The sequence below is a fragment of the Chaetodon auriga genome, chromosome 13 (assembly GCF_051107435.1).
Source record: "Chaetodon auriga isolate fChaAug3 chromosome 13, fChaAug3.hap1, whole genome shotgun sequence".
Lineage (NCBI taxonomy): Eukaryota > Metazoa > Chordata > Actinopteri > Chaetodontiformes > Chaetodontidae > Chaetodon > Chaetodon auriga.
Genome location: NC_135086.1, coordinates 26371299 through 26385482, shown reverse-complemented (window position 1 = coordinate 26385482; position 14184 = coordinate 26371299). Strand labels below are relative to the sequence as shown.

General features: G+C 44.3%; 1 protein-coding gene across 2 annotated transcripts in view; it reads right to left on the bottom strand.

The window, feature by feature from the left end:
* ubxn4 (UBX domain protein 4) overlaps positions 1–13819 on the bottom strand; it is a 48209-nt gene extending 34390 nt beyond the window's left edge. For both annotated transcript variants that reach the window (XM_076747007.1, XM_076747008.1), the window contains exons 1-4: positions 13572–13819; positions 12736–12838; positions 12197–12225; positions 8175–8293 (exon numbers count right to left, since the gene is read on the bottom strand). In XM_076747007.1, coding sequence (XP_076603122.1) covers positions 8175–8293; positions 12197–12225; positions 12736–12838; positions 13572–13653 — 333 coding nt within the window. In that variant the 5' untranslated portion in view covers positions 13654–13819. The remainder of the gene's footprint in view (positions 1–8174; positions 8294–12196; positions 12226–12735; positions 12839–13571) is intronic.
* Between the last annotated feature and the right edge of the window lie 365 nt (positions 13820–14184).

The window sequence follows — 14184 nt, the reverse complement described above, 5'->3', positions numbered from 1 at the left end:
ACCAGGAGCCAAACTCCCAGGCGGCTGGGGATCCAAAGTGGGCAGATGAGCTGAACACCTACTTCTGTAGGTTTGAAGAAACATCTGCCCCTCCCCCAGCTGCACCAGCACTGCAGCAGACCTCCTTTGATCTGCCCGCACCCTGCCCGAGTACCCCACTGACCCCCCCCCCCCCCCACACACACAGTATTCAGCTCACCGCAATCAACGCCACCCTCCACTGCTCCTCCCAGCCCCCCATCCATTTCACAAGACACTCAGCCCCCCTGCTCCAACTTGTCTCTCACACCTCTCCAGGTGAGGAATCAGCTCAGGAGGTTCAAGACCAGGAAGGCTGCAGGACCGGATGACCTCAGTCCCAGGCTCCTCAGATCCTGCTTTGATCAGCTGAGTGGGATCATTAGACATCTGTTTAACCTGAGCCTGAGACTGGGAAGGGTGCCACGCACCGTTCCTCTTCACCCTCTACACAGCTGACTTTTCCCACCTGTCACCCACCTGCCACCTGCAGAAGTTCTCTGATGACTCTGCCATTGTCGGCCTCATCACAGATGGGGACGACAGGTCATACAGAGAACTCATCCAGGACTTTGTGGACTGGTGCCAGCAGAACCACCTCCTGATTAATGCGGATAAAACCAAGGAGCTGGTTGTGGACTTTCGTCAGTGCCCGTACTCCTCACCCTCACCAGTAAATATCCAGGGAAGGGACATTGAGATGACATCTTATAAGTACCTGGGTGTTCATCTGAACAATAAATTGGACTGGACACAAAACACCACTGCACTTTACAAAAAAGGACAGAACAGACTCTACCTGCTCAGGAGGCTGCAGTCTTTTGGGGTGCGTGGGGCACTCCTGAAGACCTTCTATGACTCTGTTGTGGCCTCTGCCATTTTCTATGGTGTAGTCTGCTGGGGGAGCAGCATCACTACAGCTGACAGGAAGAGGCTGGACAAACTCATTAGGAAGGCCAGCTCTGTCCTGGGATGCCCTCTGGAACTGGTGGAGGAGGTGGGGGGGGGGGGGGGGGGGATGACAGCCAAGCTGTCCTCCATGACAGACAATGACTCCCACCCCCTCCAACACAATCTCACTGCACTGAGGAGCTCCATCAGTGACAGGATGCTACATCCGAAGTGTGTGAAAGAGTGGTATTGCAGGTCATTCCTCCCTGCAGCTGTCAGACTGTACAATAAAAACTGCTCCGAGTAATCAGTGCAATAGTCTGTGCAATAAGCTGAACAATAAAACATGTACATAGTAGTCTGTAAATACTATCTACAATTTCTTACAATTTTTTACAATTTCTTTCTTTTATTTTTATTTTAAAATTCTCATTCTTTTGTATATATTCTGATGTTGTTTCTAATTTGCGTGCACTTCTTATATTAATCTGCTCTACTGATGCTGCTGTAATCGGGAATTTCCCCTCGCGGGACAAATAAAGGAATATTGAATTGAATTGAATTGAATTGAATTGAATTGAATTGAATTGAAGTGAATTGAAGTGAATTGAAGTGAATTGAATTGACACCGCTTGTGCTGGATGTCCTCGATGGCAGTTAGCTGGGCACCAGTGATGCACTGGCAGTTTTCACCACCCAATGCAGGGCCTTCCACTTGGAGACTGTGCAGCTGTGTACCATACTGAGATGCAGTTGGTCAGGATGCTCTCGATGGCACAGTGGTAGAAGTTAACTAGGATTTGACGAGCCAGATTAACTTTCTTCAGTCTCCTTAGGAAGAAGAAGCGCTGTTGAGCCTTCTTTATCAAAGTGGAAGAATTGAGGATCCAGGAGAGGTCCTCAGAGATGTGGACCAGGAACTTGAAGCTGGAGACACATTCAACCTCAGCCCCTTGGGTGTGAATTGGGGTGTGACTGCAGCCTTTAGTTTTCCTGCAATCCACGATGAGCTCCTTCGTCTTCTTGGTGTTGAGGGTCAGGTTGTTGTTGGCACACCACATCGCCAGCTGTTGAACCTCATCCCTGTAGTCTGATTCATCGTTGTTGTTCATCACGCATTTGACAGAGAGAGAGAGCGATAGAGAGAGAGAGAGAGAGCCGCGACAGAAACAAATTATGATTTGTACATTAGTAATTAATTTTACACTGAAATTTACGTTATTTGGTAATAAATTAATTTAAGCAAAAAAAAAAAAAAAAAAAAAAAAATCTGAGGAGCCACTTGGGAAGCGAAAGAGCTGGCTCTTTAAAGAGAGACGAGCCGTAAGAACTGGCTCTCTGAAAGGAGCCGGAACTCCCATCACTACCAGCATGGCTCAGGTGATGAACATACTCCAGTTGGTGTGTTGGAACTGGTGTTGGAGTGTGGAGTCTGCTCCCTCTGGCCATACTATGGCAGTCCTCACTGACCACTTCACATTTCTGATGAGTGGTGTGCACTTGGGGAGTAGAAACAATGAGAGGTGATCAGACTGTCCAGGTGTTGGAGGGAGGTGGCTTTGTAAGCCTCAGGGATGTTTGTATAAATATGGTCCAGGGTTTTGTCTCCTCTGGTGGACAGCAGACATTCTGGTGAAATTTTGGGAGAGCAGTCTCCAAGTTGGAGTGGTTAAGTCTCCAGCAACAATAAAGGCTTCATCAGAGTGTGCAGTTACTTGTTTGTGGATAGCAGCATACAATTCTTTCATTGCTAGTTTAGCATTAGCATAGGGGGGATATAAGATGCACTTATCACAGTGGATGTGAACTCTCTAGGCAGATAAAAAGGCCTGCACCTGATCAGATATTCCAGATTAGCAGAGCAGTGGCTCTCTGTGATAACAGAGTCTGTACACCAAGTCTTGTTCACGTAGATACACAGTCCTCTGGTCTTCCCGGAGTGTTCTGCCGTTCTGTCCGCTCTGAAGATGCGGCATCCCTGCAGCTCTTACCACATTGTCTGGGATGCTGTTGTTAAGCCACATTTCAGTGAAGATTATGATGTCAGTCCATAAACATTCTCTGCGAGGTGATCCACAGTCATAGCCTGTCCATTTTGTTCGCTAAGGACCGAACATTGTCGAGGAAGATACTGGGTAGCGATAGCTGGTGCAGGGTTAGCCATAGCTTAGTCCGTAGACCTTGGTGCTTCCCTCTTCTTTGTTTGCAATCTCGACGCTGCCGACAGTCGCTTCCAGTCAGCATAGCTGAGTCAGTCAGTCATATGCTGATATCCTTGTTTTTTCTGCCAAAAGCTGCGGAAAGTGGATCCTTTTGCTGTCTGTCACTGGAAACCTGAGATTAGGATAGGAGGGGGCGGCTGTGGCTGAGGAGGTAGAGCGGTCTGCCAATTAAGAGGTCGGTGGTTCGATCCCATGTCCCAGTTCACATGACGAAGTATCCTTGGACCCCAAAACTGCCCCCGAGGCCGGGGCATTGGTGTGTGAATTCATATGTACGTCGCTTTGGATAAAAGTGTCGTGCCGAATGACTAATTGTAATTGTCATTGAATGGACTGGTAAGCATTAAAGAACTGCATAGTTTGAATAGAAGACTGAAACACTGCATCAAATATGTGAGAATGGGCAACCCATTGACAGGATGTAACAGCTACTATACAAAGTATTGAGAACAGACATTTAGAAACAGCATTACATCAACTGTAAAGCATCCCGTTACAGATTTGGTTGACACGTTCTCCTGAATGTGTCCTAACACCACTGAATAAGGTGTTGAGGCTCCCAAGAAGCCTTCCGTAACGAGGCTTCCATAGCACAGTCGCTAGGCTTAAAGCTTCAACTCCAGCCAGAGAGTGGTCTGCCGTCATCCACCGCAAAGGCAAATGCAGCAAAAAAAATCATACAGCACCAACCACACATATTTTAATGGATTTTAAAGAATACCCACAGATCTACATTACTGGAAATTGAATATTACAGAATGCCGTATACAGAAAACTGTAAGTCATTTCTGGTATAGTTTTGCAATGGTTTCACTCCTGTTTGACAAATGGATATTTGAATGTTTGTCTCTACAATCGTGTTGTCCTCAGCTACTTTGCTCCGCCATGGCTTTCACTAGCCTCCTGACGCCGCTCACAGAGCTGTTTGAGCGGCAGCCGACAGCATGAGCAGAGGGAGGGGGCGGTTCGCAGCATGCGTGAATACTAACAGATGTCAGACACTCCCTCAGACTCCCTCAGACGCTCCTCAGCTGCGGTGGATTCTTGCAAATCGCAGTGGGAGCAGTAGGTGGGACCAATGGAGCTGTTTTTTGTTTTTTTTTTCCACAGATTACATGTTTCATGTACTGCTGTCTGTGCATAGGGACAGTTTTAACAAATACGACAAAAAATTACTTTTATACAAGTTACCTACTGCAGCTTTAACCCCATAACCTCAATCAACTGTCCTCTCTCCATGATTGCAGAGTTGCCAAAGAATTGGTGTTTCCTCCTCCTAAACCCTGACAAAACAGATATTTGTTCTGAATTTCTGACAGTCCCACATTATAACTGTTCTTGCCTTCCTCCATTGGCTTCCAGTAAAAGTTAGAATACAAAAACTACAAGCTAGGCATGAACTCTTCCCAAAGTTACATTTCTGATCTCCTCATTCTGTATTCAACTTCTTGACCACTCAAATCCTCTAATCTCTGCCTTTTATTCATCCCTTCCTCCAATTTAAAAACAAAGTGTGATAGTGCCTTGCTGTTTTAGCTCCAACCCTCTGGAATCATCTTCCACCATCTATCAGACTTACTGAATCTTTTGACATTCTTTTATTTATAGGCAAGCTGTTTTATAGATCTAGAATTCTGGGCTCTGCTTGTCTTTCAGTGTTTTGTTGTCTGGTCTCTCATTGTGCTGTGTTTTATATTGCATTATGTTGTTTTTATATATATTGTATTATTATTGTATTATTGTATGGTGGACTGAGTAGTTTAAGTTTGCTGTCTTAAGCTCCAATATACAAATGTTACTTTTTGTTAGTGTTTTTATCTGTTCAGGGCAGGGTGGTTTATGTTGGTAATTGTCATTTTTGTGCTAGTTTATTGTTTTAAGCATTAGTGAGGTGTGTTACATTTATGGACACCAACTGTAGTTAGAAAAATGGTGACACATGATGTAGTATGTGCACGTAGATGTAAACATTGAGGTCTATTGATTAGATTGGCCCCACTGTCATCAAAATCTGATACAGAAATTAGGATTAGTAATGGATCAGTGAATCCCTAGTCCCCAGATCAACTCCACTGTCGCCAATACCCAACCCAGGTATTTGGGGCAATCCAATCTGGATTATGGATTACAGCTACATCAGCCCTGCCTGACATCCACTGCAACTGCTACTACTATTATTACATCCACTGTCATTGTTACTGTGATTGCATTTCTGTCTGACTCTCTCTGTCTCAGTCTCTCTCTCTCTCTGATTGTATTTCTGTCTGTCTCTGCCTATCTGTCTCACTCTCTCTCGCTCTCTCACCCAACCGGTCGAGGCAGATGGCCACCCACCCAGAGCCTGGTTCTGCCTGAGGTTTCTGCCTGTTAAAAGGACTGTCCCACTGTCACCAAGTGCTTGCTCATGAGGGAATTGTTGGGTCTCTGTAGATAAAAGAGCTTGGCCTGTAGCAGCTCTATATGGAAAGTGTCCTGAGACAACTTCTGTTGTGATTTGGTGCTACACAAATAAAATTTAATTGAACTGCATTGAATATGATATCAGACCAAAATTCAATTTTGGCAAATTTGTAGTGCTGCTGTTGATTTATCTCTCCACTGTTTTTCCTGATGTTTTAACTCTTTTAATCAGCTAGAGGTAAGCAGGGGAAGCAGGAAAGCAAATTGACCAAAGCATGGATGGGGGAGGGCTTTGTAACTGCCAGGAATGTCTGTGTAAACATGGCTCACAGTATTGCTTCCCCTGGTGTGGGTCTGGACATGCTGGTGGAACTTAGGTGAGGAACTTAGGTGAAACAGTTCTGAGGTCTGTTTAATTAAAATCACCACTACAGTACATGCAGCATTAAATTCCTGTAATGCATTTTTTGAGTTTGCATCTGGACGAATGGAAACATCATCAGCAAAGACATTGGTGAATTCTTGGGCAGATACTACGGTTGAAATCTTCACATTAAAAGCTCAACATCTGGGAAACATTGTCTATCAACTTTGGACTCCCTTCATCTTATCAGAGCAATGCATTCTGTTGGCATGGAACACGGTGCCATCATCACATTGAGCTGTGAATGAATGTTCTAAATTTTAATATGTTCAAATTGCAAAAAGAAATCCATACATTTGGCTGTGAAAATTCATATTTAATTGTGGAACAAAAAAGGCAGCAGCATTGCATCGGTTCCACTGAGTGCAGTGTATACTGGACAGGAGTAAAAAAAAAAATCAGTCTGTTTTTTATTATTATTATTTTTAACCGGGAAAATGTGCGACATATTTAAATATTGTCGGTCATTATGTCAGGTGAAAAATAATTCCCGAGTTGGATGTGAAAATATTGTGGCTCGACACACCGTTTTCACTGCTTCTATGATGTCTGTCCTCTCTCTCTAGCTCCCCTCCCAGTTCTTTGAATTAAGTTGATTTCAACCAATCCACAGTTGGCAATAATTGTTATAACAGTGGTAAGATGAAGCAAGAAGGTTTTGATGAGTTTCACTTAGTTTTTGTTGCATTTGAAATAAGTGGGTTTTACAATGACAGAACTACTGTTTCTGTGAATGGAGTCCTGTGGCTTTAGCAAGAGTGGTATAATGTTTTTTTCTGATTAAATAAAAAGGCTCTTACTGGTTAACAAGAAGGTCCATCTCTGTAAGGATCCTTTCCATAATATTGTCAGACACTTAAAATAACAATCTGAGCTTCCCTATGGCAAAAACAAACATTATATTGATGGCCCAGACAGATTACATTGCAGCCCGTTTCAAGGCTGTCGACTGCTGAACTCTGGTTCAATATTAGAAAAACTTCAAACGTTGTCTCCATTAGTACCTTGGACACAAAAACAAGGGAAAATAATGCCCATAATTATATAATAAGTCAGATTTTCTGGGACACTGAACTCTTTAGGGAGATGTGGACTGGGACCGATTGGACACACAACGTCACTTTCATTTCACTTTGACCAAGCATGTTTGCAAAACTTGGACTCCCAAAGCACTTGAGCATTGTACACTGCATGGAGAGTGGCAAGAAGAAAGGTGGGGGATTTGTGTTGACAACAAATGATGCAATCTGAATCATATCGCATTAAAGACTGTTTGTGCCCATGTCCACAATTTTCCCATGCCATCATTTTGGTTAAGTTCATTCTTTAGAATACGCACTGTCGCAAGACTACACAGGCAGCACCTGAATACCTTTCTCACCATATCAGAGGACTTCAACTATGTCACCCTAGCTGTACCTCCGCCCACAGGAAATGGTCTAATCACCTTTTCTGTTCACCCTCCATGTCTTGCCACCTGCAGAAATTCTGATGACTTTGCAATTGTGAGCTACATCGATGAGAGGACACAGAGACGCTGAGTACAGGGGCTTAGTGGACTACTCCGTTGAGAGGTGTGGCCTGAACCACCTGCAGCTTAACAATGGTGAAACAAAGGAGTTCGAAAGTACCCGCGACGCCTATTACCATCCAGGGAATAGATATGGGCACTGGTCAGGGCTACTTGTACCTGGAAGGACACCTGAACAACAACCTGGACTGGAATGGGCACTGGTAAGGGCTACTTGTACCTGGAAGTACACCTGAACAACAACCTGGACTGTGTTCAGATCATCAAGGCTGAGTGTACAAGAAGGGCCACAGCCAATTCTACTTTCTGCAGAGGCTCAAGTCAAGTTATTCAGTGTGTAGTACCATGCCGGGGATGTTCTACCAGTCTGTAGGCAAGGCTGCTCGATTATGTCATAATCAGGCTTATTTTGGTCAATACTGAGATTGCAATTATTTTTTTCTTACTGAATAAAATTGGACTGACAAACAAATTTAAAAAATCATGTAATATGTACAGCGGCATCAGGGGCTTTACAGTCTCATTTTATTCAATTCCATGTAAGCGTTCTGTAACCCATTTGCGGTTGAACATGCTTGATGACCAGCGACACACTGCTATAAAATATGTGGAAAATATGTGGAAAGTTTGAAAAAACACAGTGAGCAAACTGCGAATTAAGCATTTGCTCCAATCTTTTTGGTCGTACCTGCTTAACTCTGTTGATTCTTTTCATCAGTTCTTCAGGCAACACACTGCCGGCGATGACTTCAAGAGGAATCCCATTCTCTCCAATAAAGAAGCTAGAGGGTATGCACACCACTGGATCTTCATAGAGGGTGGGTTAAAGAACAAGCTCCCAGCAACTGATATTTTGTAGAACTAAATGTGCAGGATAAAAAGCTGTCTTCATTGATCACATACTTATGGAAGACCATTTTCACCAGTCATAGAAAACAATGAAAGGTAAATGAAAGATAAAAATGTTAATATTTATGGTAAGTCAAAATTATGAGATGCCCCCATCAAAAGCTTCAAACTACTTCAAAGGACTGCCATCAGCTAAAATAAATATTAATATTACTCCACCCCATTCTCCTTTACCGTATTCCATGGTGCTTCTTTGCTGTACTCGACTCGGCCCACCTCAGCTGCTGGTGTTGCAGCACTGCTCCTCTTAACCACAGCCTACAGTGGAGCACTTCACTACATTTCCAAGTAAAAACTAGAGTATGTGAATGTGAAAATTTTGGTTGCACCAGAGTTCTGAAACGTAAACGTGCGCATGCGCCGACCATGCGTGCAGCCTATTGCAGTCGCTCCTGTTTGTTTTCTTAGTTTTCCAAACTTTTTGTTGGTCTATTCTTTACTATACCACCTGTATTTTTATGATTGACATCTCGAAGCTGTGCTCTCTCCAAACATGTTCGTACAGAGAGTCCTGGTCTGTTTTTTCACTACGGAATTGCTACTTTCACTGGCCGGCTGGCTTGTCGGCCAGAACATCAGAGACCCCCGCTGAAATCTGGAGGAAAACACACAGAGGATGCAGGAGGGGACTGAAACAGTGGAGGAAAAGAGCTGGGTCGAGACAACGGAGGTTTATGGAGAAGAGGAGATATAAGCCGTGTCTCCCCTCTCTCATGATGAGCAAAGTGAGGTCGCTGGTAAATAAGGCGGATGAGCTAACAGCACTGGCCAGGAGTCAGAGGGAGTACCGGGAGTGCAGTCTGGGGTGCTTTACGGAGACATGGCTGCACCAGGACATACCCGGTGGCAAAGTCTCCATCTGTGGCTTTCAGACATTTCAGGGCAACCGGGATTGCACTGAGAGCGGTAAGCGTAAAGGAGGGGGCTTGCCGTTCTAGTCAACAACCGATGTGTAATCCTGGTCACATTACCATCAAGGAACGTATCTGTTGCCAGGATATTGAACTGTTGGCTGTTGGGCTCAGGCCATATTATTCGCCCAGGGAGTTTTCACATGCCATTATCGTAGCTGTTTACACTCCCCCCCCCCCAACCCAACGTTGGCATGTGACATCATTCACTCCGCTGTAGCCCGTCTGCAAACTCAACACACAAGTGCATTTATTGCTATATTGGGTGACTTCAACCACGTCACCATAACAACAACATTGCCCAACTTCACTCAGTATGTGAGCTGTCCTTCAAGAGAGGAGAGAACCCTGGACTTGCTGTATGCTAACGCCAAGAATGCACACAGCTGCTCCCCCCTCTGGGTAGGTCAGACCACAACCTTGTGCACCTCAATCCCTGTTATGTGCCTCTGGTGAAGAGTCAGCCTGCGACCACAAGGACAGCAAGAAGATGGTCAGAGGAGACATACGAGACACTGCAGGGCTGTTTTGAGGTGACAGTCCGGCAGGCACTCTGTGAGCCGCATGGGGAGGACAATGATGGGCTCACAGACTGCATCACGGACTATATCACTTTCTGTGTGGACTCCACTGTCCCAGCATGGGCTGTCCATTGTTATCCAAATAACAAGCCATGGGTAACAAAGGACATCAAAGTCATCCTCAATGAGAAGAACGGGGCTTTCAGAGCTGGTAACAGGGAGGAAAGTGGAAACTCCAGCAGAACAACTTGAGAGAAGTCTGGAGTGGAATGAGGACCATCACTGGCTTCAGAATGACCAACAACAGAGGAGTTGAAGGCAGCATTGACAGGGCCAATGGAATGAATCTGTTTTAGATATAGATATAGATTTGACACTGCAGGCCTGGCTCATCCCCCCTCCGACTCCTCTGCTGCCTGTCCTGGATGACCACTATCAACCACTCCCCACTCCCCCCTCCTCCTCCTCCTCCTTCTTACACCCCCCCCATCCTCCTGTGTGAGCCCTCTTCACACCTCCTCCTCCAGCTGCCAGACTGACTGTGCTCTCCAAACTGAGGACTACACCCCTCCCCCACCTGTCACCGCCACAGTGTGCTTCACTGCTGACCAGGTAAGAAGACAGCTGATGAGACTCCACTCAAACAAGGTTCCAGGCCCTGATGGTGTCAGCCCCAGGGTGCTCAAAGCCTGGGCCCCCCAGCTGCGTGGAGTTCTTCACTTTGTCTTCGACATGAGCCTAAAGCCTGGTTTATGCTTCTGCGTCGCGTCGACGCCGTACCTACGCCGTCGACGCAGACCCCTACGCGGAACCTACGCCGTAGCCTGACGCGCACCTCCAAAAAATCCTGACCACGCGTCGCGTCGACGCGTTGTGACGTGAACGTCGAGGACTGTGATTGGTCCGCTCAGAACTTATTTTCGGTTCAGCCGCAGCCCCATGGTCGCAGCACAACAACACCGCCATTTTCAAAGTTGCTGTGGTGAGAGCCACAAGAAAAAATGGACCAAGCCAAAGAAAGAATTATCGAGGAGGTACGCAAGTACGACCACCTCTACAACTCCTCTTCGCGGCAGTATAAAGACTGCCAAATGGCCAACAATTTGTGGAGGGAATTCTCACGAAACACGGGGATCAGACAAGAGCCCCCCGAAACCATACAAAGACACAGCCACACCCCCCTAGCGGCTTGGCGGTGAATTGCGGAGCGACGCGTTCCCTCGACGCAGAACTATGAATGCTCAGTGACGGCGTTGGGTGTACGCCGTAGGTACGGCGTCGCCGCGACGCTGAAGCGTAAACCTGGCTTTAGTCTCCAGAGGGTCCCCATGCTGTGGAAGACATCCTGTCTCGTTCCTGTGCCAAAGACTTCACAGCCCAGGGCCTCCAAGGACTACAGACCTGTGGCACTGACCTCCCACATCATGAAGACCCTAATCAGCTGTCACTAATTAATGTTCATTCAATGAGTAACTTGATGACAGAACAAAATTAAACCTCACCTCATAAACATTTTTTGTCTGAGTACAGATATTAGCTACAGAGAGAAAAAAATGGCCATGTTTTATTTTGGCCTGCCAGCAAGTAATTCCCAGAATAATTGTGACAGCTGATGTGACATGCTGCCATTTATTTATCAGTTAAAGTGACAGCACCAGCAAAAAATGAAAAACTGTGAGTTGAATGTTTTCTACACTGAGCTTACAGATTCTATTATTGCCAGATCTTAGGAAATCATGTCAAACCAGTGTCAGAACAGAATCAATCACCAGCACAACCAAGTTATTTTTCACACACTATTTTTCATTCTTATTGCATGCTGTTGCTAAGGAGAGCAGTGCTGAAACACTAGCAGGCTGACGTGACAAATCTCAGTAGAGTTCAGTGAAGACAGGGTCAGATTTTGATAAGCTTTATTTTAGCAGATATTTGTCAATTAAAATATTCCTGGGTGGCCCACAGACAATGATCGTTAGGATCAGCTTGGGACGACTCCAGTATCATCAGTATACATCAGTAAACTTCTACAAACAAGACATTTTTAATGGTTGAGAGATTTCATCTATTGAATGAATCTAATTGTATATATTGTTTTATAAACATTTCCTTTTAAATTTAGCCTGACAGGGGAGGTTCATGGTCTGAAACTTACAAAAGGCCGGCTCTGATCCATATTTGAAACTACTCAATAATGTGGGCTTCAGTCAACAGTATTTATTTGACCAAAGAATGTGGCTATGTAACAAGTAGTGCAACTAATAGCTTTCCTCAGCGATCAGTCCGTAATCAATAAGTTACTTTCTGTTGTAGCTCGACACTAATTCAACTCAAGAGGAAATTACCAATATTTTGAGTAATAAAAAAGATACAGATCTGGGAGAACTGCACACATGTCTCACTGTGGGGGAAAAAAAACATCACATGGTAAAACTCCATACACATGGTAAAACTCCATACACATTCACACATCTATTTGTTAAATGTATTAAATCAAACAAATACAAAGAAAGTACATGCCCTGTACTGTTAACTTATGTTGTCATGTATTTTTACTGCTTTGTTGTGTTGCCAAAAACAATTTTTCACAATATGAGCAATAAAGTTCCTAAAAAGACAAGAACTTAACTTAATTTTAAGACACATTAAATAAGATAAAAGGTTACTAATGATTTAAAATTTAAGTGTATCTAATGACATTCAAAGCCAATATCCACTGCAAAAATAAAACATAAAAAAATAATAGGGAAGTTGGTTAGCTTAGTAGGATGCAGTAACAGCTTTGAGACATCATATTTTGTTTTTCCGACACGGTGTGTGATCACTTATGGAAATATCTTGAAGACAATTATTTTTCTTGCACCTAAAATTCAGTGCCACACACTGTGCATTTAACTTAACACATGAGTACCTCTTGGCATCGACTTTGATGATCACACAACTGTTCTGTGCTGCCTCTGAAACTCTGTAATTCTCCCAACTGGATATCAGCTGTGCTGACTGTTCATCCTCCCCTGAGAACAGAGAGAGTGACAATGATGAGTCATTTAGTTGCAGCTCACTGTCAATACATTAAACCATGCTGTCAGAAGTTGGATACTTTCTACAAAGCTGCAATGATTTAAACAACTACAGTTAACTAAAATCTCAACTGCCATTACTGGTGCCTATGATAAAATAATGACCCACTCAAACTACAGACGCTTTTATTTACCTGGCTATCATTTGACGTGTGAACCAACTGTACTGTTCCTGTCAGCAGGGGGATACGTTGCCCAGATCACTTGAATCATAATCTGACTAATGTCGAGTGACATCAGAAAAATCATTTAAGATAACTCGCATGTGCTCTTTCTAGGCTTGTTAATATGATTAGGCTACTAGCGACAACTGGCGCTATTGTAAAAGCGTTTCCATTTCTTTCTTAATAACGTTACATAGGCCAGTAAACAACACTACTAGCTAGCACATCATTGTAGCTACAACATATTTAGGTAACTGCGTTTGTCTTGCTTTCGGTGGGTCATTTTACTCAAATACGAGTAACGACCCTTTAATTTCTAATTCTTTGACAGCTGGTTGGCTGTGCTTGCTGGCTAATGGTTTAGTACAATTGTTACCACTAAAGGTTGGCTAGCACGCTAGCCGTATTGAGGGGGATGTGCTAATGCTTCGTAATCACTTGCCACCCACACAAGCTCCCGTTAGCTTGCTGGCTAATCGACACACACACACACACACACGTACCTGTAATGACAACGACAAAGACGCAACTCCGCTGTTTCGCCGCATTAATGGCATCAGGAATTGAACCCTCAAACCAAAGCATCCTTACGAGCCTCTCTTGATTTGTGACAACCAGCTAAGTTATATCAATTCATGAAACTAAGTCAGCCTGTCCGTTTCTATTTCAGGGCCTGAACATTGGGCACTGTGCTACGCTGATCAGCTGGCAGGAATTAGACACCTCTGGGACAAAGCACAACGAGGACCACGTGACCGCTGCAGTCATCTCATAGGCTTGTTTGAGATGAGTTGCGGCTTGCCTTGAGAACAGACAAGAGCAATCGTCTGTCACGAGGGGAGCCAATTGCAGGTGGGGGGAGCACAGAAACCTTGAAAACGACAGTTGGCGACACTCAGATCTCACCCAGCGCCGTTGAATCAGAGAATTGCAAAAACTGTTTTATCCAATTAATCAGAAATTTGTAAGTCAATGTAGAAAAATCAAAGAAATCCAAACCTCCCTTTTTCACGAATTTGTAACATATTCTTAAAGTTAAATAAGAGCTAGTCTACAGCTGTAAGAGTGTTGTAATCTAAATGGCAATAGAAAAAGGTAATGTGGGCTATTTCCGTA